The sequence below is a fragment of the Toxotes jaculatrix genome, chromosome 14, assembly GCF_017976425.1.
Source record: "Toxotes jaculatrix isolate fToxJac2 chromosome 14, fToxJac2.pri, whole genome shotgun sequence".
In the NCBI taxonomy this organism is placed as follows: domain Eukaryota; kingdom Metazoa; phylum Chordata; class Actinopteri; family Toxotidae; genus Toxotes; species Toxotes jaculatrix.
In genome coordinates, this window is record NC_054407.1 from 21,399,408 (window position 1) to 21,422,972 (window position 23,565).

Below are 23,565 nucleotides of genomic sequence, written 5' to 3' on the forward strand. Positions count from 1 at the left end.
TGTTATGTCTCAGGTCCTCAGATCTATTTTTATGCAAGGACCCTCAGAAATCTTCCATGCGGTCCTTAAATCTGAAGAATGTGGGATTTACAGAAATGTAAAGTTCTTGTTCAGTTGTCATTCAGTTTTTGTTTATATTCTCTTCAAATATGATACAGTAAATATGAAGGCATCACTACATACATTTTTAAGCCAGAACACATTCATCCAAAATCTGTTAGCTCCCAACAACCTCCTTCAGAGCTGAGGTCAAGTCCGGGTACTTGTACTGAAATCCAGACTCTAAAGTCCTCTTTGGTATGACTTTCTGTCCCTGTGTGAGGACTACAGCCCTCTCAGAGCCCATCAGGGCGTTCATGACGAAGCCTGGCACAGGAAAAATGGTGGGCCGCCTCAGAACCCGGCCCAGTTCTTTAGTGAACTCATAGTTGGTGTTCAGCGCAGGTGCAACTCCATTAAACACTTGTGGTGTAGGAGAGGGAGTGTTGGTAGGGGGCTCCAGGGCGTGGGCGATGATTCCTGCCAGGTCCGAGACATGGATCCAAGGGAACGGCTGTCTTCCTGACCCCAGAGTGCCCCCAAGGCCGAGCCAGAAGGGAAGCAGCATTTGCTTCATGGCACCACCATCGCGACCCAGCACTGCCCCTGGTGGAGGGAGGAAGAACAGGGAATGTGACGTGATGTCCATGTTTTGATTCTCACAGCACTTCCAAAATCAAGTAAAACAGTTTATTTCAGCTGACTTTATGTCAATCTAGTATAAAACTGGGCAGTTACGTTCCTTTTTTTCCTTACCAGGCCGGATTACAACTTGTTTGGTGGTTTTTGCCACATTCTCTGGCAGAAGTGCTGAGGCCTCCCACTCTTTGACAAGTTTGGAGAGGAGGTCAAATGGTGTCCATTCACTGTCTTCTGTATACTGTGCTGTCAGACTGGGTTTGTAACAAGCTGTTAACATAAAAAGCAAACAAAGAAATATACAGCAATAAACGCCTTTGTCTATCTCTCAGTTCATCTAATCAGCCTTGTTCCAAGAAGCATATGAGAATTTTAAGTTCTGTCATTTGGCTAAACTCACCTACACCTGATACCAGCACCCAGGAGTGAGGAGGACTCGGGGAAGCAGCAATTGCTTGAGCAAGAGCTTTTGTAGTATCAATGCGACTGGAGAACAAATCTTTTTTATAGCTTTCGTTCCACCTGAAACCACAAATAAAAACAGATCAACCTGGGATCTGGGAAATTACAATGGACTTTTCACTTTTTTTTTTTTTCATTTTTTATACAAGAGGATGAACTGATTTATTGTCAGTTACAGCCTTAGTTTATTTGCTGCTCACCATCGCAGTGGGTTCATGAGATTCTCTCCAGCCAAGTTGACGGCGCCCTCACATGGTGGGAGCCCATGAGACTCCAACTCACCCTGCAGGAGAACAGATAAGGAAAAGTACAGGACTTTACTAACGACACTGGATTCAAGCATGATGAGCGGCAATATGGTGCAAAGGGCGATTAATGGGATCTGATAGTCATTTAAAATCACTATGAGCATTCCAGGATCACGGAAACCAGTATGGCTATAGGTGCAGTGTAATCACTGGAATCTCATATTAGTAGCTGAATCAGGAGGTCTTACATCAACCCTATTCCCTGCTCTTTTATTATCACTCTGACTTAAACAAAGATCATACCCAGGTTATATTCCCTGGACCAGGCTGGCGGGATATCACGGTGACCTCGTGACCTTTGTCTCTGAGCAGACGAGTCAGCTCACGGCCCACAAAGCCAGATCCCCCTCCTACAAGGAAGACAACGTAGAGAAATGCACAACCAAACAAATCAGTTAGTGATGCTGTTGCACTGTGCTGCATTATACAAAGAGGTGTTTCTGTTCTCTAGCCCACTCGCACAGATTTAAACGGGGAGGACAAAATAAGGGAAACACCACCATAACAGAAATATCACTGAGTGTAGATAAGTGTCATGTTTATTCCACATTAAAATCACAGGACAGCCAGCACATTGCGCATGCGTACTATACATGCTTACAAAACAGGACCCTTGTGCATAACTTTAGCAAACTTAGCTTCGTGTAACAGTTAAACCGCGCAGTGTCAGCTTTCTAAGTTTATTCACGCAGCTGGCAAACTAATTTTACTGTAATTTTTTGCACGAACGTAACGCACACGTAACATGCAGGCACACGACTCAATGTATGCCTTTATCCCTGCAATGCTATCATTAGCTGACAGCTAACTGATAGCGCTATGTCACACTGACCTTTCCGACCAACTTAAAAAAGATAAAAATCTTTTTAAAAGGCACATACCTATTAAGACTCTCATGGTCACCAAGTTACAGCCCGATTATGATTTAAATGACTGAACGTCGCTGCACGTTACACCGTTGCTTTGTGACGGCACCTCTCTGTGTTATGTCAGTGAATTCGTTTTACCCTTTTTGGACCAATAACACTTCCGTACTTCAGCTAGCAGTTACGTCATTTTGTAGTTCAAAATGAGATGCGAGTGTGGGAATGTTTTAAAATGACAGGTGGCGTTCAGTCACGGGTTTATTTAATCTCAGCAGCCGGTTATCTACGCAGTTATCTGCTAATATTTACTTACAACGTCATGTGTGTTAGTTTAGAGAATCACGGTTTCAAAGACACAAAACAACTTTTGTATCTCTTTTGATTTTTATGTCTCTTTGTGGTTGTTTTGCATCTATTTTTTATGCGTTTTGTGTCCTTTTGTAAACGTTTCATTGACTTTCCAACAAGAAATGTTACGAGTCACTTCATATGGAGTCTTTAATCCAGGGGCCCCCTGAATTCTTGGCCCCCCACAAGCAACATGAAAGGTGGAGGAACAGGGATGTAGAGTACAACAACACAAGAAGTCAGGGGTCTAATAATGTTATGAAGAGCTGTTTAGTGAATCCCCGGAAAAATTATGTGCAATTATTAGTTTACTATAATTTTAAGTTTATGTTTTCATTGATAAATATTTTTTACCATTATTGTTATATTTGATAAATTATGTCTATATTTTACTATTTTAGAATACTGTCTGTATGCACAACAATGCCCCTCTGGCTGCTAAATTATGCCCCAGTGGTTTGTTGATATAATTTTTGATAATTCACTGATACCTTCACGGTCACTGGGGTAAGAATCAGATGCAGTTTACAAACCACGTCTGTTCCACACATTTCACGTGTTCGCTCTTTTGTTCTGCAGCAGACCCGGAAGCTCTCTGGAAGCTGTTTTGTGACGGAGGACAGCAAACACGTGGTTTTGATAAAGAGATAAATAGAGCCTCGGCTTCATTAACAGCCTCTCTTCCTTGTTGCGGCGGCGGTCGGTCGGTCGTGGTTTTGTCGGAGAGGCGAGGCCCAGCACATGTTGCGCTCCATCCACGGTACATGTTCACCGTTTGTATCAGATTTCATTGTTAACGTCGCAGTTGGCGTATTTGTGTGTCCGCCCGTGGCTGTTTGTTGCGGTTATTTCCGCACAGATTATCGTTGTTGGCTCGCTGCTTCAGCCAGCCGGCCTCATGGCTTTTGAGGCTTCTTTCTAATGAGCCACCTGCATCCGAGCGAACGATGCCTTTGGATTAAAATGGCTAATTTAGTATTTTAAATGGTTTTTTTAATCATTTACTTTCACTGGTGGAAAATAACTAAGCACGTTTACTCAGGTGGTTTACTTAAGCACAGTTTTGTGGTACCTGTGCTTTACATGCATATTCCAGTTTTCTTCTGCTTTATGTTTAAATTCTACATCTTTTTGACAAAGATTAGACTAGTAATACAAGCAGTAAATACTTGATGGTGTCTTATTCAAAGATTAAATTTAGACTTTATGGATCCACAGGGGCAGAAATGTGTAAAGATGAAAGATTTCTGTGCACAAAGCCACTTTTACACAGTCAAACCTTAATGATGAGTTGCATGTGAGTCCGTGTTTCACCTGAATCTCAATGATTATTCTTTCACTGCACTGATGGGTTTGACAGTACTGATAATATTAAAGTGCTTATTATATTCCAAGCTGAGACTAACCTGTTGTGCTTTCTTCTAATATTTAAGAGCCTGGTCCGGACATGTCCTGATAAGGTGAGGTCAGTATCCGTCTTTGTCGATTTACTTGATACATGAAGTCGCTCATTATTACACATGCTTCAAGTTTTTAGTTCCATGTTTGATTAATGCTTTATATGAATATAAATAAGTACTAATCTCATGAAAGTTTTGATTTATTAAAAAATCTTGGAGGCTAGGTTTGTGGTGCTGTTAAATTGCAGTGTTATAATGAGAAGTGTCCTCATTGATTGATAAGTGGGTCAGATGCAACACAAATGAACACAGCACAATATGCAGCCTCAAAAGTGACTGTTTGATCAACAACCCTTTAACAAAAGTACATCAGTTCACCTTGTGTATTTCTACAGGTAATGGGAACACTGCATGGACAGAGACCACAGCTGGATCGCCCATGTTTGATATTTTGTATTTTAAAAGGTTAAACTAAGTTGGTTTTTTTTGTTTTTTTTAACTATATTCAGTGCACATGTACAGTCTAAGGCAAAACTATATAACTACTCCATTATAAAGTCTTTAATGATGGCTGTAATCAGTTTTTGTTGAAACAATTGTAAAGTAAGTTGTTTTGAGGGAGGCCAGTTCAACACCACCTTTTAACTGACCTTAATGATTAGCATGTAATTGAATCATATTTCTAACATAAACTTCATAAAGGTAATGTGATGGCAGAGCTGTTGTATTGAGTTATGTTAGGTTGTACAGGTGTACCTAAATAAAGGCCACAGAGTGAATGTATGAACTGCATGTAACTATGGATGAACTGTGAAATTCACAGGTAAATAAAGATGTTTTAAACAGTGTATTGGTGATTTAATTTGAAGATAAAAATCCTAATCACAAGTAGCAGTAAATGTCTGTGTCACTGGACAATAAAATTACATGCTGACTCTTAGAAATAGCATATCTTAAAAAACTAAGAAAAATATCTGTATTTAAAAAAAAAAAAAAAAAAAAAAAGCTTATAGTACAGTGCTTTAAAAGCTCAAGCAACATATCATCCTTGACTCTACACTGAAGCTGAGATTTATGTTGTGCAACAACAGCAATTCAAAATGCGGGTAACAATTTTTCATTACTGCATAATGGGAAAAAATCCCATGTTACAGAAATTGAAACAAAATCAAAACATCAAATGATAAAATTTAAATCATTGATGAACTGTAAAACAGTAAAAGATGAGTAAAATTACATTTTTACATTACATTTTTGCAATGCTTATCTACTCCATGTAAATGCCAAGTATAGGGACCTAAAGTAAAGTGTTACCTTTGTGTTTTTCTCCCTGAGTAGATCTTCTTATTATAAATTGCATTTTTTTTCAAGTGTTACTGTCTGTATCTGCCACAAAATACAAAAACAATACAAATGTAAAAACAGAGTATTTACAGTTCTGATATACAGGTCGTGTTTCCAACAATGTTGTTTCTTGTGGCTGTAACACTGACTTTCAGTTAAACTTATGTCTCAACACATTCTATCTACAATACAAAACACTTAATGTTCAGCTCTAAGCTGGTGCCTTGGGTTTGTCTGTCTTTTTTAAGCTTAACAAAGTCAGACTCAAGTGTTGCTTTAACCAAAATCCACACATTCAATACGTAGGTTTACGTGTTTCATTACATCCTCATCTCCCATTTTGTCCAGTAGAAGCCCCAGTGCTGTTTGAAGAGTCAACATTACTGGTTCCCATAGTGTCTTTGATCCGACTCTTCTTGTTTCCTATTTGGTCTGACGATATGCCCTCAAAGAGCTTAGCCATGAAGGCGAAGCCATTCTGCTTTATGTAGGACTTCCCAGCGAAGGTGTAGAGGACAGGATTGGCACAGCTGCTGATGAAAGCCAGAGCTGAGGTCACTGCACGACTGGACTGAGAGATGTGGTCCAGCCTGAAAATAAACAGATAATTAGATGTTAGACCACAGCTAGTTTGGTAGCTTTCTTCAGAGCTTAACTTAAATATCAGCCAATATGAGGAGCTATATATCAGCTCCCCCCATATGTGACATTACGTAAAACCTAATGTTATAACCTTCTGGAGTATTGCTGTGTGAATCTCTCGTAAATGAAAAGAACCAAATGTTAGTGAATATATTGTAGTTTGAGAGGGTGAGTGAAAATGGAGAAAATCTTTCGTTACTCACGTTTCTCTTGTCGGTGAGTTCTCTGGGTACCACTCAGCTGCGACCTTGGACAAAACAAAACACAGTGTCCAGTCAAAAGGTCACATCATTAATCTAACAGCAGATTGTATGTGATAGATGATACCTTGAACATGCCCTCACTCACCTGGATCATGTTGATGACATGGTACGGCAGCCAGAAGGCGCCAAACATCACCACAATGGCCAAGATGAGTTTCTCGCTGCGGACCTTTCGCTTGAATTTGGTCTGCCTCAGGCGCCTCAGGATGAGGACGTAGCTGGTTATGATGATTGCATAAGGAAGAATGAATCCCACCACTGTCTCAAACGCATACTGGAAACGCACCTGCACACAGGAGGATGAAAAACAGATGTGTTCAGTGTAATGACTGTGTGGGCTTCAGCAGACATGAATGGATCTGCCAAAGCAGGACAAGACAAGAGCAGAGCTGAAACAAGCTGTAGTTAGTTTGAAATGCTACGGTTTGTCCGTATATATGTTCCAGCGTTCCAGAATTTGCTGCTTCTCTTTGTCACACGTTTTGGCAAACTGAAGAACCTTGCTCAGGCAGACCAAGAAGTCAGCAGATGAATCAACTATGAAAACAACTTCTGGGTCCAACCCTAAATAAAAGCAAGGGGAACACACTTGATCTTTATGTGTTCTTTCGTGAAACAAAAAATAATCCTTGAGGTGCACCCAGAGGAAGGCAAGTGCACCATTCCATGTTTGTTTTCATTAACTATTAGTCCAATATTACTGGACACTACTGATGTTTTTGTTGTTGACTATCAGGTAAATTTTAAGTCCAACTGTTTTTTGTTTTTTCACAGTGAAAATTTTGACGGATCATATCAGAAAAACATAGGTGGAACAGATAACAAATAACAATAATTTGATTTCTTCAAGTCAAGTAAACAATCAGATTAACAACAAATGATAAACGACAACAACAACAACTACAACAATAATAATAATAATAATAATAGTCTACTTACATGTCGCGGAAGGGTGTGATTGGGCGCACACACCAGTCTTTCCTTGTTCCTCTCATCTTTGTCCATTCTCACGTCCCGAAACACCAGTGAGGGGATGGCAATGACCATCACCAGCACCCACATGGCTACGATCACCCTCCTCACAATCTTCCTGGTGACTAAGAAGGACACTTTCCTTGGAAACACCACAGCCACCAGCCTGTGCACGCTCATCAGTGTGATCAGAAAGATGGACGCGTACATGTTGGAGTTGCACAGGTAGAACAGGGCTTTACACATGGCGTTACCAAAGACCCACGTCTGCTTGGCCAGGTAGACAATGAAGAAGATGGTGAGGATCATGAGGAAGCCATCGGCGCACGCCAGGTTGAGGATGAGGATGGCGGTGACTGAGCGTCGTCGGATGCGTGCCAGGATGCTCCAGACGATGAAGAAGTTGCCAGGGACGCCCAGGAGGAAGACCAGGCCGAGGATGATGGCGCCCAAGGTTGTGGAGAAATCATTGCTTACCACGCTGTCATCCTCGGGGTTTGTGTCATTGATAGCTGGATGTAAGTAGGAGCGACTCAAGTTTCTCATGCTAGAAGGGGTTTGGATCCTGAGGACGAGAGACAAAGTTTGAACCTAAGGCGGGAGGCTGATCTGTTCATTCAGTTGCCAGTTTACAGATGAATCAACAGCTCTCTTAAACTAAGCATCATATGTGAACAGGATTCATTGCAGTACTGTTGTATTAGAGGATGATTATGCACCATTTACAAAAGGTGTACAAGCAGTAATTTAGGTCTTTATTAACAAGGTCAAATGTTTCCCAAAGTAGATTAAGATTTATGACACCAGTTTTGCTTATTCTGTTAAAAGCTGTTTATCACGGTTGGTTTGTCAGGGCAGAGATAGAGACACATGCACAGATAGAAATCTTTTCTGGTATTTTGTCACCTCCACTTTCATGTGTCTCAGATATATATAAAGAATCTAACCTCACCATCACTGTTGAGTTTCCTGTGCATACCAGTGGATGCACACATGCTTTCAACGCTGATTCTATTTACAATGAAGTACACTTTACACAATGTAATATTAAAAGTGAGGGAGCAGGTGTTTTTAAGTTTTCTCTCCCTTTTTTTTTGGTTCCTCAGCAATGTGCTTGAATAAGTTCAACTTTTGACAAAACTGTCTTCACGTGTCTCTCATGTGTCTACATGTATGTGACGTGGACTGCCATTGCATCTGTTTTCTTTAAATTTAACAGGAACATTCATTACAAAAGGAAACGGTTTTAACTGTGAGTGATGAAACGACAAAGTAAAAGAGGAAAAGGGTGATAGAGTATACAGAAACAAAATGCTGTGCCAATAATTTGGCTCTTTCACCCAGTGTTTTATTGGGATTGTTGACAGGCTGTGGGTTTGAGCACACCTATTATAGTGCACCAATAACTGAAGATTAAGAAAATATTCAGAACTAGAGGATGGCAGGCACCTTGACGCAGCCTCTAAAAAATTCCCATCAGACCCTGAAGCCAACAGCCAACAAATGCTGAAGCAGCATGCTAAAACATGCCAAACATCATCAGGGCCGCATTAAACAACAGCAGTATTGCAACGCAGTTTTCCTCATTTGTCTCTCTTCTTATGAGTCTTTCTCACTGTTCTTTCACATGGAAACTAATATCACCGAGAGTGCAGAGGCCACAGAAGGCTGACCTTTAAGGAATATCACATTCCTGGATGTATCTCTGACTTGTATAATAGAAATATTAAACTTCAGTGATGCAGAGAGAGAGAATGTTATTGGTTCAGAAACTGGTCACATCACAGTATGATCTGTGCAAAACTGCCTTTAACTCTTGTGTGACCAGGAAAATCAAGTCCTTCTTTCCTAATTAAGTCCCAGATTCTTTGCTCTGGTCCCATTACAGCCAGCTGTTTGTTTTCCCATGATGGCTTTTTATGAGAGTGGACGAGTAAACAAAGTGAATCAATGCCAGACTCAAATCACTGGTAAGAAATTCAGCAGAAAGCCCAGTCCAAGCAACACACTGATGAAACAAGGTGAAAGCACACATTCTTCGAAATCACAGCTTTTTACAAAAGCTCGGTTTGAAGTGTTTAATCGAGCCAGGTGTCATAAAGTTTGTCTGATCCAGAGGTGACCACGCTATCTGTCAGATCCAAAGAAATACACAAAAATATTCAGTTTATGATCTAATACTGGAGATTGTGCAGAAACATACTGTTTTAGCGTACTAAGCGTACTAAGAAGAACAGAAGTAGATGTCATTTCTGTTTATATGACAAATTAAGGAAAGTACTGTAAAAATATATTCAAGAGGTACTTTTACCATAAAGCGCAGCAAAGTTTTTTTTTTTGACAATTTAGAACAATTGTTTGAGCACAGAATAAAAAAACAAAAAACAAAACAAAACCGGACAACTCCAGAATCGCCGAGACATTTCTTTAAAAAGTCTGAAAATGCCAGAAACTCTGTTTCAGTAAAGAGAGAGCGATGGATTCGCTTTTAGTCTGCAAGTATTAACGTAATGAGTCACAGGTTTGTAATAAATCTGCTATGTGTAAATAATCAAGTCAAGAAAAGTAAATTATTATTTTAAGATGGAGGAGGAGAATAGGAAAGAAGCAGATGTTAGTAAAATCTGAGATTTAACAAAAATGTGAATAAGAAGTTGAAAATCAAGGTGTTGGGAGTTTTCCAGTCAACATTCAAAAATGACTGACCTTTCCAGGATGTGATGTCTCTCTTCGTGATCCCACTGCTGTTCTCCGCTCCGTCTGGTTCTTACAGTGTCTCTTTACTCTTGTCTCTGTCAACTCAGTCCATTATAATGTGATTCACGTCCTGTCTCACAGGCTGAAACATGCTGTGGTTTGAGAGAGGGAGGCAGAGAGGTGTGTCCTTCCTAAAAAACTCTCACTGTCTGACGCTCTCTGTATTCTTCTCCATATATCAGCATCCTGTGGAATGTATCTCAAGTGTCCGTGCTATAACACTGTATACATGATTGACTTTTTGTAAACAAACATGCATTCTTCCTGGACACAAATGTCCCAGTGTCACATCACAAAATGCATTTTTTTTTTTTTTTTTTGTATATCCAGAGGCACTTTTCACTCAGAGTGAGTCAATAATTGTTGCATAATGTGAAGGAACTGAATAGTGATTCAAATGTTTGCACAAGCTCTGTAGTTGTGTCATGGATGCAGGGCACACAAGCACAAGCATGCATGCAGGAGCACACACACACACGTATAAAAACTCACACTCACTAGTTCATACAAGTCTCTGGCACTGACAGGAATGCTCGTTTACATGAAGAAGTGGAGAAATGATGAAAAGCCTGAGTGAAAGCGCGGGTTTGTTCCAGTTTTATCTTTCCATTGAAGGTTTGCTAAGTGCACAGGCTCTTGTTCAGTGATGTCATGTTTCCCATTAAAGCAGTTTCACTCTTATACACTGGAAATGGACAAGCTGCTGTATCTGATAGTTCTCTGTGATCTGTGGAAAATCTGATGCCAGAATCAACCAGGTGTTCTCACAGCTGTTTATAATGGTCTGAACAAAAACAGCTTGTCTGAACATACTGGATATATTGTGATAAAAAAGATAAAGTAAAGTTTAACTTGAACACAAATTGTATTTACATCACAACACCATGAAATGTACCTTAGTTAAAGCCATGGATTCAATCAGTAAATCATTCATTACAGTCTCTCTCTCTCTCTCTCTCTCTCTCTCTCTCTCTCTCTCTCTCTCTCTCTCTAATTCAGAGCCTGTCAAGAATCACTGATCACTGATCAGTGACAATAATCTGTGTCCTCGGGCTCCAAAAACAGAAAACTGACTTTTGAGGAAAGTTACAGTAAAACTATTCTATCGTTCACCACATGAGGGCAACACGTCCACAAGAATAATACCTTTCTTTTCTCCTCTTCTCATAAACTTGACACTCAGCAGTTCCTCCTGTGTGTTGCACTCATCCATCACATTGCAGCAGTCCTTTAAACAATTTACTAGCCATTCAACTACAGTTTCACAACCCCCACCGAAAACTTTCCGTTTCTACAAACACTCTGTAACTGAACGACCGAGAATGTGCGTGCACTTTGTTTCTCAGATTCAAGTTCAAATTCAGCCAGTTGCAAAAGGATTGAACTGCAACTCTCGCTTCTCCAGCACGATTAAAAACTTTACAGAATATATAGGAATTCATTTTGCACTTCGTCAAAACCAAGTTACTGTAGTTCAGGATGCTCATGTGAAGATTACTGCATAGTTAATGGACTTTGATGAAGTCAAATCTGAAAAGGCATATTTTTCCTCTCCATTTCGACCTTCCATCCTGACTAAGCCAGCATCACTCACACATTTTAGTGTGGATGAGGAAACCTGACTTTTCTAAAAGAATGGCATATGTCTGCTCATGGGCTGTGAAAGCCAACTTTCTGTCACCTCTAACTTTATTTGTTATTACTTGTTTTGACCTGTCACACTGTACTGATGTTGTGATGAACGTGTGTTGTTTGTCAGACAACTTTTTGAATTGAAATGTTAAATATGAAAATGGTGATTTAAAGGAAATCTCAGTGCAGCAGCATGGGAATTACTGTTCATTCATTCATAAACATTCGCTGTTTATTTTGTGACCTGACAGAGACAGATAAATTGTGAGTTTAGCTGCGAGGAAACACAATGTAGGTGATGACTGTCACGTCATGACTGCTGTGGGGGACGCATCCAGCAAAAAGACTTGAACCTGGCTCAACTTTTGCCACAATGCGCTGTAATCCCGCACCGCCTTGGGTTCACCACTCAGGATCACATTGCTGGTATATTACTTTGTAACATGAATGCTGTGCTGTTTTCCCTACAGTTGTGAAGAATGAGGAAAACAAATCTGATAACTTTCCAGAGCTATAAAGTCTCATGGTATTATAAACTTTTTGCAGTGTTTTAGTGTCTGAAAAGCCGTAAAACGTATTTATCTATGACACAGACTGGGCTTCCTGGATCGTATTTCATGTTGCACAATCCCCCTGCAAACACAGCTCTCATGAAATGAATTAATTTGTGAAGGGGTGAGAATCAATCAAACAAGTTTAGGGCCTCAAAAAGTCTAGCGTCGGCCCTGCTGGTAGCGTTTTTTCCTCGCCCCAACCAGACTGTAACATCTTGAGATCAGTCCAGGATCCAAGGCCTGCCCACACAACCCCAAGAGGATGACAGGGAGAGTGAAACAAGCCCCGAGTTACACTCCAGTATAATATACGCCTGATGATTGTGAGAACCAGAGGAGGGCGAGGAAGGAGGACAGAGGGGAGAGTCAGAGAGGAGGAGGAGGGGGAGGAGGAGGACTAAGGAGCTGGACTGAGGCGGAGAGAGCCAGAGAGAGTGTGTTTATTTAAGTTTTTCGTCTCCTGACTCAGACAGAGAGCAGACTACAGAGGATAATGAGAAACAGATCTGTGGTGGAGAGGAAGGAGGGAGGGGAGACTCGAGAGAAGGAGGGACCAGGAGGATTTGGAAGAGAGGAGAGGGGCAGAGAAAAAAAAAAAGGAAAAAAGAAGAAGAAAGGGGGAGGAGAGGGAAGAGTGACAGCCAAAAAAGGGGGGCTGTCGTGTTCATCGCCACAGGAAATAGGCCTTCTTATGTGCAGTAACTGACAGTTAACATCACAGCCCTGGTGGCCATGCAGCCGGCCTACAATAGCAGGTTTTGGAGACAGTGAGCTGCCTGCCATGAGTCCTGCTCATGAGTGGAATAATAATCATATTGTTTTGGGCTCAGATGTGTGAAACAGTCATAGTTACTGGGGACGATGTGAAGACAAACCCAAATTCTTGTGGGGAAACACCAGGAAAACTTTGTCTGAATGATGCAAAATAAGATGTAAGTTGTAGGGAAGAGCCACATTTGCACATTTGTTAGTGTATTAAGTCAATGTTAAGTGAGTTTGACTAAAAGCGAAATCTCCAGAGTGAGTGAGGAAGGGGGAGAGGAGGGAGGATGGAGGTTGGGTAGGGGGGGAATCATGACTGACAGGCATAAGATCCTATGGGGAATGAGTAACGGACCAACTGGAGCTGGGAAACCCACCCAAAGGCAATTAAGGGTAAAGGACGACAAAAATATTTGATAAACTTTTTTTCCCCTCTCTGTCTTGAAAGGGGAAGAAGAGGGAGAAACTATGCTACAGGGCTGGCGATGGAGCTAGAATGAAAGACCCGGCTCTATCTGGGAAATATGCTTCGGAGAAGACAGTGAGATATCCTGAGCGAAGATTTGATTTGGACCGCAAGGCATCAAGTCTGAAAAAATTTGCAAAGATCCGAACAAGGAGCAGTCCTCATCGTGTGGAAACAGCGTGGAAAAGTTGCTGAAGTTACACGAAAACCTTCCCAGAGCAGGGATATTTGCGCAATGACACGCACATAGGAGAAAGTTTGGGGAATATCTTTGGGAAACTTTTTTTTTGGAGTCGCACCAAAGACGTTAAAGTCGCTGTATTTGAAACAGGGAGATAAGGTCGTATCACTCTATCTGTATCCTGTCCTTGCTGCCGGAGGGCGATGGGGGCCGCGCCGGGCTCGGGCTGGGAGGAGGGCGAGTTCGAGTTCAAGTTGGTGTTTGAGGAGGACCCGCCGCCGCGGCAGAACCAGGGGCCATCCCCGGTGCGCACAGCCGAGCCGGAGAGCTCCGGTCCCGGGGAGGAAACTGAGGGCGCCCTGCTGCACCTGGACTCCTCCAGCAGCAGCAGCCTGGGTTAGAGTCATTTCTTGGATAGTTGAATGTGTTGAAGTAAAGCGGCACACTAGATAGAGGAGGTCTGAGTGGCCAGGCGGGCTCCCAATGCATGGGAACTTCTGTATGTGTGTGTTTGTGTGTTGCATGTGTTGTAATGAAGGCCTTCATCTGCACGTTTGTGCTTATGTTAAGTGTGTGTGTGTGTGTGTGTTTGTGTTTGAACTCGCATGTGATGTGTGCGTGCCTGTTTCTGTAAGCATGTGAGCACGAGTATATTTTTATTGTGTGTTTGTGTTGTGTGTGGTACGCATCTGAGTGTGTGTGCATATTCTGTACTCCTGGTTAGTGCATTTTGCGTGTGTGTTATTTGTGTATTTGTGCATGTGTGCGTGCAGCCCCAGACTCAATGTGTTTCTAATCAGCTGTGCGTGTGAGTAGAGTTAACAGCTGCCATCTGGGAAGGAACCTCAACCTCTGTGTACTGAACGCGCACCACATACACACCTCCCCTCACTGTTTCACCCGGCCTGCATCTCCCCCGTTTTTCACTACACACACACACACACACCTCATATCCTCACATCAACTCTCTCATTTGCTTCCCGCCCACACTGGCATACAGTTGTATTAGCTACCACACCCAAGGCATGAAAATGAACTGCAGGAGAAACAAGAGAGCAATTCTTCACTCTAGGTGATTAATTTTTACTTTTCAGACCATAAACCTTCACAGAGGTCGGTTAGAGTCTTGTTTTAGTTCTTTTGACTCTCCGGAGTCACTCCTGACGTGTCCCCAGCTCTAAACATTTATTGATATAACATGCAAAGCAGTGGGACACAACTTTTGTGGCTTGTGCCACATAAAACAAAACAATGTTGACAATAGCACTTCTCTATTTGTCCCTAATCTAATGTCTGTACGTCTCGCTGCGTGGACATCATTGGAATCAGTTTTATCTAAGGTAACATGAGGCCAGAGATTCTTGTGGCTCTGAAACACAGTTGGCAGCAGGCCTTGACTTGATGAATGTAATTTATAGCAGAAACTGTGAATTTTAAAACAAGAGTGACGGGAAAAAAAATTGTATTTCACATGGTTCGGTCCCACTTTTTTGTCCTCTGCTTGTCTCTAAATTACTTAGGACACAGGATAAAGCATCAGAGGATATACGGCTGGGAAGAGTTTTCTTCTGAGTGGATGAGGTTACCTTAAAGAAAGAAGTGTTTTCACCTGTCAGCTCCTCTGCTGGTCTGTGTTTGAACTTCTAAATGATCATTTCAGAAACTGTTACTAAAGGAAATATTGTAGAGGAGATGAGGAGGTCAAGTTAGCCAAGAATTCTCTAGAAAAACAGTAAGGATTAGAGAAAAGTCTAAGAAATAAGCCTCGTTTCGTTCAGCAGAAATATATATTTTCTGATTTTCTAACCTGTTAATCACCTCACAACTCCTCTGATTTTTCATTGAGTCTCTTGTTGGGGGGGAGGTCCTGACCTCCAAGTCAGGAAGATCCAATTATCCCTCCCTGTGAGAGGTTCAGCTCAGGACACAGAATGAAGTATTACATTATATTAAACATGTTAGATGGGGCTTTTTGATTCCCAAACGAATGCAACAACTGACTGTTCAGTAACTGTCAGGTATATTTAGGTGTCAGTAAACTGTTCTGCTGCTCTGTCCACAAACAATGTAAAACAATTGTTTCATAAATAGTTTTAAGAGCCGAGCATCAAGAGGTAAAGTTATTTCTTTGCTGTTTTAGGTCTGAACACAGCTTTGTCTCAACAGACTGCGATAAACTGTAGATGGGAAGGTGAATTCTTAGCCAGTAGCAGAGTTAATAGAGGAGCCCTCAGCCACCAAAGACTCAAAAAACAAATTAGACTCATTATTTCATTATGGTGCCCAGTTGGTGCCATACAGGGATTTGATAGGGTTGCAGATTATCAGATTCTGCGTTTTTTTTTCGTGTATTCGATCTATTAGACTTTAGATTAGCATTAGAACATTTTCTTGCTCGTAAACTCCTCTGCTGGTCAGTACACAAACATGTAAATCTTTGTTTCATGTGAAAAATCATCCACCAGCAGAGGAGTTGCCTCAGCACTGCAGCTTTAATCACTTGGAAATATTTTTGTTGCCAGGAAACATTTGAGGAGATTTTTCACCCCGAGTCTTAATTTGTTGGCAGTTGCTGTTGTGTGTCCGTGTTGCCCAAAAATTGCCTGCATGGCCCGCCGCCACTGCGGTGCAACAATGATCAATTGGAGCCTCGCTCATTACAGAGTAACTACTGTTTGGCTCCATGTGGAGTCCGACCACACCACGCTAGGGAAATGTTGTGGTGAGGACTGTGGTTTTGAGGGGTCGTGTCCTCATGCCGATGGTTGTTTGGCAAAGACCATGACTTTTTCTTGAGAATGTTTTCTGAAATTTTTAAGGAGGGGAATGTAGAAAAGCCCCAGATCATCAGCTTCACAACTGTCAGGATTTAGCATCAGAGTTGGGTTTGTGATTCTCAGCGGTGTAAGATTTGCATCAGTGAGGCAAAAGTAAATTTCATGATTTGGTTAGAATTCCCACGTCACCCTTTAATGCACCATTTGTGACTGTAATGCAAGGAACATATGGATTAAAATGGTTCTTCACACTCAAAGTAGAGTTAAAACAAATGTTGCAGGACATTTAGTTCATTGTTACCATATGACTGGGAGATTTAGGTATGTAAGGTAAGATCTACTTTAATATCAGTCAAGTTTATCATAAGTCAGAATAAACTCCTTGTGATTTATCATATGAAGCTAAAATGTTGCATAGTTCCCACAGATGCCTTTAATTTTATTCATCTGATAATCACTTTTAATGTTTCTGGTTATCATTTGAAAAATAATTCAATGAAATCTTCTGTCTTAGCCAGACAATAAATGAGAATATAAAGGTTAAGACCAAAGAATAACAATATGAACAGACTTAATATTCAAAACATGGCACATGACCTCCCCCAAAACCACAGCATGTTGTTTTTTGATTATAATTTTTTAAAATTATCTGCTAATTCCTGACCTTTAGAGGTGCTGGTAGCTGGACTTTATTACCTTGGGACAGGGCCAGGCTAACTGTTTCCCCCTGTTTCCAGCCTTTGTGCTAAGCTAAGCTAAACATCTCCAGGCTCCAGCTTCATATTTACAGCTCAGACATGAGAATGGTATCGATTGTCTCATCTAACGCTCAGCAAGAAAATATATAAGCGTTTTTCCCAAGAAGGTCAAACTATTCCTTAATAATAAAAGTGACAAAAATACAGCTGCTGTTCAAAAGACACAAACCGTGCACTTCCTGAGAAAAAGTTTCAGTTGCATGCATTTTCCACATGGCAACAATTACAGCACAGTAAATCAAGGAAAATTGATGTGTAATGAGTGATGTAGGCATGTCGAAGATAAAAAATGAATCTCTACTTACCACAAATCATGTTTACAATATTTGGATTGACATCTAATGAATCCTTCTCATGCCAGATATAAAAAGAACAGCAGGTTTTCATGTGGTTTAAAACATGATGAACGGGAGGTCACATGACCCTCAAAACTGACAGCATGTGATATAATAAGAAAGTGTGTTTGAACAAGGAGAAGAAAAGTAAACTTTTTTTTTTTTTTAAACAAGAAAGCAGCCAGCAAATAAATCGTTGCCATGTGGAAGTAAAGGTGAATGTTTGGAAAATAAACACACTTTAAAGTCTTTATTAGCAACAGTTGATTATCAGAATTTTCTTTTTTTTTTTTGACCAGAGTTGAGATACAGCATACTGGGGATGCTTTCAAGTGTGTTTGGTCTGCGTGATGTTCATTTTATCATATACTTGGTGTCTGCCCTCACATGGAATTTGAGGATTCTTTATTTTCAGTTACAGACAACCACTTGGCTACCACTCATGCAGGACACTCAATCAGCATCCCCAGCCCGCCACCTTCAGCCAGTCAGCGGGCTGGGATGCATTCCCCGCCTCCTCGAAGGGCCCCAGTCAGAGAGTTCAGTGGGACCTATGAGAGCCTGCCGGCGCGCTCTGTGCAGGTGAGACAGCGTTTGAACCTTTGATTTATTTATTTTCTGTCAATGCTGCATTATTCTTACAGGGAAATCCATTCTTTGTTGTTGTCGTATCTAAGAGTTTAGAGGGAAAACCAGCAAATCTTTACATTTGAGAGGGAGGGAAAAGCAGCTATGTGGCATTTTTGCTTGATAAATAACTTAATTATATAATAATAATTTGATTATCAAATATTTGTCATTTTATGTCTATTGACTGAGAGACCAAACCGAGAAAGTTCCTCCCTTGTACTCATCTCCTGTCCAGGTTTCAGAGTCCCGTGTGGTCGAGTGTCCTAGCATCCAGATAACCACCATCTCCCCTGAAGACGACCCAGCGCCCACAATTTCCAGCTACTGGGACATGGGTGGTGGAGGTGGGTGGGACCGAGAGCGCCTCTACCTCCCCCTGCTGGACCCCTTTACCTACCGCGACAGGTGCCCCGGCTCCCTCAGCCCCAGCCCTGCCTCCAGCCCCTCTTCCCGCGGGTGGCTCAGTCCTGCCTCCAGCTGCGACTCGCTGCTGGTGGAGGAGGAGGACCTCAACGAGGCCACCATCAACTTTGGGCTCTCGCCGTCATCGAGGCCCACTTCCCCCGGGGGCAAAAAGCGCAGAAACTCCCCTCTGGCTTCCCCCTGTACGTCACGGAGGAGCAGTTACTCAGAAGAACTGCAGGGGTGCAACCTGGAGGGGGGAGACTCCACCCCTCAGTCACAAGCTCCACCCAGCAGCTGTGAACTCAGTATTCCACAGAAAACCAGGAAGACGTCATTGGAACAGGTAAAGACGCTGGTTTGGTTTTGTGGTAAATTATTAAACATTTTATAAGATTTGCATTACCCTGCGGAGGCGAACCTCACTTTTCGTCCTCCAGTTGTCTCCCAGGGAGGTGGATCAGGAGCAGGCTCCAGGCCACAGCTCCCCCTGCCCGCTGCCAGAGACCCAGCAGACCAGGAGAGAACCCCCCTCACTGGGCATGGACTACCTCTCTGTGCCCCCTGCTCTGGCCTGGGGCAGGGCCCGAGCCAGCGCCCACAGCCCTCTGTTCAGGCAAGGACACACAAACACACACAGAAACACACCACCACATATACAACAATATCATCTCAGAGAAAAATCTAATTAACTGAAAGTATTAATAAACACTTCATTTACAACACGTATGCAGCATTACGCCATTGATTCAACCACACGACTAAATAAATCACAGAAGTTGTTCTTTTCTCTTACAGTGTTCTGTGTTTGCTGTTCTGTGTATGTGCACCTGTTATGATTACATGTGCAAATCTCATTAGCTGTTCCACTACATAGTTATTCACCTGCATCTGTCTGCTCTGACTGTGCCCGCTGTTCACGAGTAAAACTGTCAGTCTGATGATTTTCTGATCCAATACAGGTCTAATGCTCTGCCGCCGCTCGACTGGCCGCTGCCGTCCCAGTTTGACCAGTATGAGCTGCGTATCGAGGTGCAGCCCCGTCCACACCACAGAGCCCACTATGAGACGGAGGGCAGCAGAGGAGCCGTCAAGGCTGCGCCAACAGGACATCCTGTCGTCAAGGTGAAGCCCAGACCTGCAGACTTACGCCGCTCCTGGAAGATGTGATTACAGTTTTAGTGAAGATAGAAACCTCTTTCTTCTGTAATTTCAAATCAAGTGGAGGTAGAAATGTAGTGTGAAAGTTGTGTTTATTATACTGGAACAAAGTCTCGGGACACATGTTGTGGCTCACGGCTGCTGGCCTCATCACAGTTTGATTTCACCTCTCACACTGTGTCTCTCTTTACAGCTGTGTGGATACACAGAGAGGAAACCACTCTCTCTTCAGGTTTTCGTTGGAACAGCGGACGACAGATCCATCAGGCCGCATCCTTTCTATCAGATACACAGGTACTGAACCGTATTTCTATTTAAAATCCAACTCATTACAGAGCATCCTCCTATTATACATTAATTTTCAAGGGGACACAACATGCTGTACATTCATGTGATCACTGTGGTTTTAGTCATTGCATAATCTACCACCAGCTGCTTGTTGTGTTGGTCTAGGAATTTTTTTCTTTGCACCAGTCATTGTCAGTGTAGCTTGTTCTTGATGACAGCATCAAATTAAAGTGGACAATGTTTTTGCAAAACAGTCCAGAGAAGAAGATGTTGCATAAAAAGGAAGAACACTGAGTGTCTTAGTTTGCTTTTATTCTTTTAAACTCTCTGTATCTGGGACCATCTATGGGATATTTTGGGACATCAACAGCATATGGTTTGTCTGTATTTGAGCATATTTAACTGATTTGGGCAGTTTCTTTACCAAAATTGCGTATAGCTGTTCTGTTCATGGATTGATAGATGGATTCAGTTAAATTTCACAAATATATTCAAGTGAGTGTAACCATTAATCTAAAGCCCTGTTATCTGGTACAGAGTTGAGAGGTGCTGGAGCTTTTCAGCCATTAAGCATAAAAACTGTAAATGCAGGGCTGTGATATGTCGCTTTTTCTCCCCCTTCAGGGTGACAGGGAAGATGGTGGGTACTGCCAGTCACGAGAGCGTTCAGGCGGGGACCAAACTGCTGGACATCCCCCTCAACCCTGAGAACAACATGACTGCACTGTGAGTAGAAGAGAGAAAGAGTAAAGGTCTCCTCTACAAGCAGAGTGCTGGAGAAACATGTTGAGCCTTCCATGGATAAATTTACAGTTTGAAAAAAAATCTTTTGTGTCGTAGCATCGACTGTGCAGGGATCCTGAAGCTGAGGAACTCGGACATCGAGCTGAGAAAAGGAGAAACAGACGTTGGCAGGAAAAACACACGAGTTCGTTTGGTGTTTCGTACCCACCTCCCTCTAGCGCCCCCTGTTGCCCCACCTGGGCGGGTCCTGGCTCTGCAGGTTGCCTCGATGCCCATCGAATGCTGTGAGTTGCCTGTCAAAGGTAGCGTTAGGGGGAACTAGATATCAGTGGGGATGCACTTGGGTGGCCCTAGTAGTGCAACCCTAGGTGTGTTGTTGTTGTCTGCCCCAAACTCAATCTTGACAAATTACACATTGTTTGAAAGCTCTAAATCTCCAAATTCTATCTGTTTCAGCTCTATTGCACACACTGGATTTAAATTAATAGTGTATTTACCGGTACTGAAGGTCATGTTTAATTTGCCTGACTCTTTTCTCCCTGCCTCAGCCCAGCGTTCGGCCCAGGAGCTGCCTGTCATCGAGTCTGTCAGTCTCACTTCCTGCTCTGTTGAGGGCGGGGAGGAACTTCTGCTGAGCGGCACCAACTTCCTGCCAATCTCCAGGGTTCTTTTCATGGAGAGAGGGACAGGTAAATGTCCAGTGTTTCAAAGTCTGTGTTGTGAAGCAGAAGCAGAAGAATGGGCTTTAGGAGGATAGTAAGGGGTTTCAGGGTGCTGAAAACTCAGCAGCATGATGGTAAATAGTAGTCAAGTTGAAGGAGTAATCAGCTTATACACTCATCTTATCTTTGCCTTTCAAGATCCCCCAAAACTTTCCCCTAAAAACTCAGCCTTTCTATCTCAGTCGAAGTTCTCGTCAGGCATTACCTGCGATCCAGTGAGAGCAAATAAATGATATTCATTAAACTGATTGTGTGTCTGTGTGTGTGCGTGTGTGTGTGTGTGTGTGTGTGTGCATCTAGGTCACACTTGTCCTTAATTCTACCTTTTGTTCTTATGTATTAGATGGTAAATTACAGTGGGAGGAGGAGGCTCATGTCGACCGTGACAACAGCAATGAGGTAATTTCACATTTTGTGTGATCTCAGTCCAAAAAATGTCCAAAGAGCTTAACAAGTTTTACTTGATCACGTTGTACGTTGCAGCTAAAGCATCTGACGAATCTCGTCCAACTCGTATCATGTATGTATATGTATGTCTGTTCCTCTTTTACCTTGTAGTGTTTGTTGTGTGTGAGAGTTCCCGCCTACAGCGACCTGTCCGTCAGTCGGCCTGTGTCGGTCAGTCTTTATGTCTCCAACGGGAAGAGGAAAAGAAGCAGCACTCACTGCTTCAAGTATCTCCCCAGTGAGTGTCCATTATTAGTAATAATTAGTAATAAAGTTACTTACAGTGTTTTGAAAATGTCTGAAACTCTTAAAACAAACGTTTATTTAGAAATTAAACACTTTTTCACGCATGTAAAAAAAACCACTATGTAAACAATACTGAAATCATATGCATATTTCTCATTAGGAGGATATTAGATGAGAATAATAATATTAATAAATGTTTGTGAAAAGGTTTTTCTGTTTCTCCCTGAAGTTATGTTTAAAGAGGAGGACCCTTTGCTGTCCCGGCCCTCTGTGCTGCCTCTGGAGAGGGGGACTGTGTGTCCTGTGGGGGGTCAGCCCAGGATGGACAGGGGCTTTCCTGTGAGAGGTGACCCCGTGGCTGATGATCGAGGCCTGGGTTTCCACCTGCCCCCCTACCCCTCCGCCTACTCTCCTCCCTGCCCCACCATGAGCTACCACGAGGAGTACTGCTCTAAACCCGATGCTGCGGTGGAGGAGCCTGGAGGGTCCAGAGCAGCCTTGTCTGAGCGTCACCCCAGCTTTGAGAACCTGGAGCTGGGCTTCACTGAGCTCCTTCCCCCTCTGTACCCCCGCGGCCCGCAGCCTCCCTCCCCTTCCCCTTCTCCATGGCTGGACTCACCCTACCTGTCCTCTTCACCCTCTCCCTCCCACTCCTCCTCCCTCAGTCCATTCCCTGCCGGCAGTCCTATCTCGACCTCCCCCCTGCCCCCCATCCCCACCTCTCCTTACCCCCAATACTCTGCTTATCCTCAGGAGGTGTGTCCCTCCCCTCCCTCCAACCCCAGCCCCTATCAGGACATCTGCCCAGCACCCTACTCCCATTATGAGGGCTGGGACCCCCAGGGAAGGGTGCTGGGGATGGGACATGGGGGAGAGAGGGATGCTAAGATCCAGGAGTGCCCCCTGGAGTTTACCAGCTCAGTGTCTATGCAACACATTACCTTTGAAGAAGGTGAGCTACATTTATTGATCTTTATGTAAAGGAGTTGCTGATTTAGGTGACCTCATTATAGATAAGACATGATAAAATACTGAAATGAGAGAATGTATAGTTGTTTTTTGTTGTGAATGAGTATGTGAGATGGACAGGATGGATGAGCTTATTAACAGGGGTGTGATTTTTCTCTCTTTCTTCTCTACAGTATCAGAGTTCATTGGGGAGGACATCCAGTCTTACCAGTCAGGCCCTCAGATGGACAACCAGCCAAACTGAGCTCAGAGCAGCTGATTGCCCCCGTTTGATATTCGGCATCACTTTAAATCCCTTATGCACTTGGTCTTACGAAGCGTCGCTCCAGTTACATGTGATATTGATAGGGGAATTTGATTACCAGGACACTGTTTTAATTATGACCACGGGTAACTGTTACGGTTTTATAAAGGGAAACTAATGTTTTTAACATGTTTTCAACATAAATTA

The 23,565-nt window shown here is 42.6% G+C and overlaps 3 protein-coding genes and 1 long non-coding RNA gene across 4 annotated transcripts; 2 read left to right on the top strand and 2 right to left on the bottom strand.

The window, feature by feature from the left end:
• Positions 1–109: 109 nt before the first annotated feature.
• sdr39u1 (short chain dehydrogenase/reductase family 39U, member 1) lies at positions 110–2,463 on the bottom strand. The gene is made up of 6 exons (XM_041054632.1): positions 2,330–2,463; positions 1,692–1,798; positions 1,341–1,423; positions 1,079–1,200; positions 796–948; positions 110–645 (listed from the first exon to the last, which is right to left on the bottom strand). The coding sequence occupies exons 1-6, from the start codon at positions 2,343–2,345 to the stop codon at positions 218–220; spliced, it is 909 nt and encodes a 302-aa protein (XP_040910566.1). The 5' UTR covers positions 2,346–2,463; the 3' UTR covers positions 110–217.
• Positions 2,464–3,309: 846 nt separating this feature from the next.
• Positions 3,310–4,842, top strand: LOC121192772. The gene is made up of 3 exons (XR_005895247.1): positions 3,310–3,422; positions 4,096–4,127; positions 4,458–4,842. It is a non-coding gene; the product is annotated as an uncharacterized LOC121192772 (long non-coding RNA).
• A 63-nt stretch (positions 4,843–4,905) lies between these two features.
• On the bottom strand, positions 4,906–10,130 carry ltb4r2b (leukotriene B4 receptor 2b). Its single transcript, XM_041054619.1, has 5 exons — positions 9,990–10,130; positions 7,251–7,848; positions 6,397–6,597; positions 6,252–6,295; positions 4,906–5,996 (listed from the first exon to the last, which is right to left on the bottom strand). The coding sequence occupies exons 2-5, from the start codon at positions 7,827–7,829 to the stop codon at positions 5,735–5,737; spliced, it is 1,086 nt and encodes a 361-aa protein (XP_040910553.1). The 5' UTR covers positions 7,830–7,848; positions 9,990–10,130; the 3' UTR covers positions 4,906–5,734.
• A 3,323-nt stretch (positions 10,131–13,453) lies between these two features.
• On the top strand, positions 13,454–23,565 carry nfatc4 (nuclear factor of activated T cells 4). The gene is made up of 13 exons (XM_041054588.1): positions 13,454–14,031; positions 17,921–18,087; positions 18,371–18,883; positions 18,978–19,153; positions 19,500–19,662; positions 19,892–19,992; positions 20,611–20,712; positions 20,827–21,014; positions 21,279–21,419; positions 21,796–21,851; positions 22,011–22,137; positions 22,375–23,097; positions 23,288–23,565. The coding sequence occupies exons 1-13, from the start codon at positions 13,839–13,841 to the stop codon at positions 23,356–23,358; spliced, it is 2,721 nt and encodes a 906-aa protein (XP_040910522.1). The 5' UTR covers positions 13,454–13,838; the 3' UTR covers positions 23,359–23,565.

Bases quoted from the DNA above. Each gene is read 5' to 3' on its own strand.
- sdr39u1 (XM_041054632.1), bottom strand. The intron at 1,424-1,691 runs GTATGATCTTTG...GTTCTCCTGCAG, and splicing joins GTCCAGGGAATATAACCTGG to GGTGAGTTGGAGTCTCATGG. The intron at 1,201-1,340 runs GTGAGCAGCAAA...TTGTGGTTTCAG, and splicing joins CTCATGAACCCACTGCGATG to GTGGAACGAAAGCTATAAAA.
- nfatc4 (XM_041054588.1), top strand. From the start codon at position 13,839: ATGGGGGCCGCGCCGGGCTCGGGCTGGGAGGAGGGCGAGTTCGAGTTC. The intron at 14,032-17,920 runs GTTAGAGTCATT...CTTTATTTTCAG, and splicing joins CTCCAGCAGCAGCAGCCTGG to TTACAGACAACCACTTGGCT. The intron at 19,154-19,499 runs GCAAGGACACAC...GATCCAATACAG, and splicing joins GCCCACAGCCCTCTGTTCAG to GTCTAATGCTCTGCCGCCGC.
- ltb4r2b (XM_041054619.1), bottom strand. From the start codon at position 7,829: ATGAGAAACTTGAGTCGCTCCTACTTACATCCAGCTATCAATGACACA. The intron at 6,598-7,250 runs GTAAGTAGACTA...TCCTGTGTGCAG, and splicing joins ATCACACCCTTCCGCGACAT to GTGCGTTTCCAGTATGCGTT. The intron at 6,296-6,396 runs GTGAGTGAGGGC...GTTTTGTCCAAG, and splicing joins ATGTCATCAACATGATCCAG to GTCGCAGCTGAGTGGTACCC.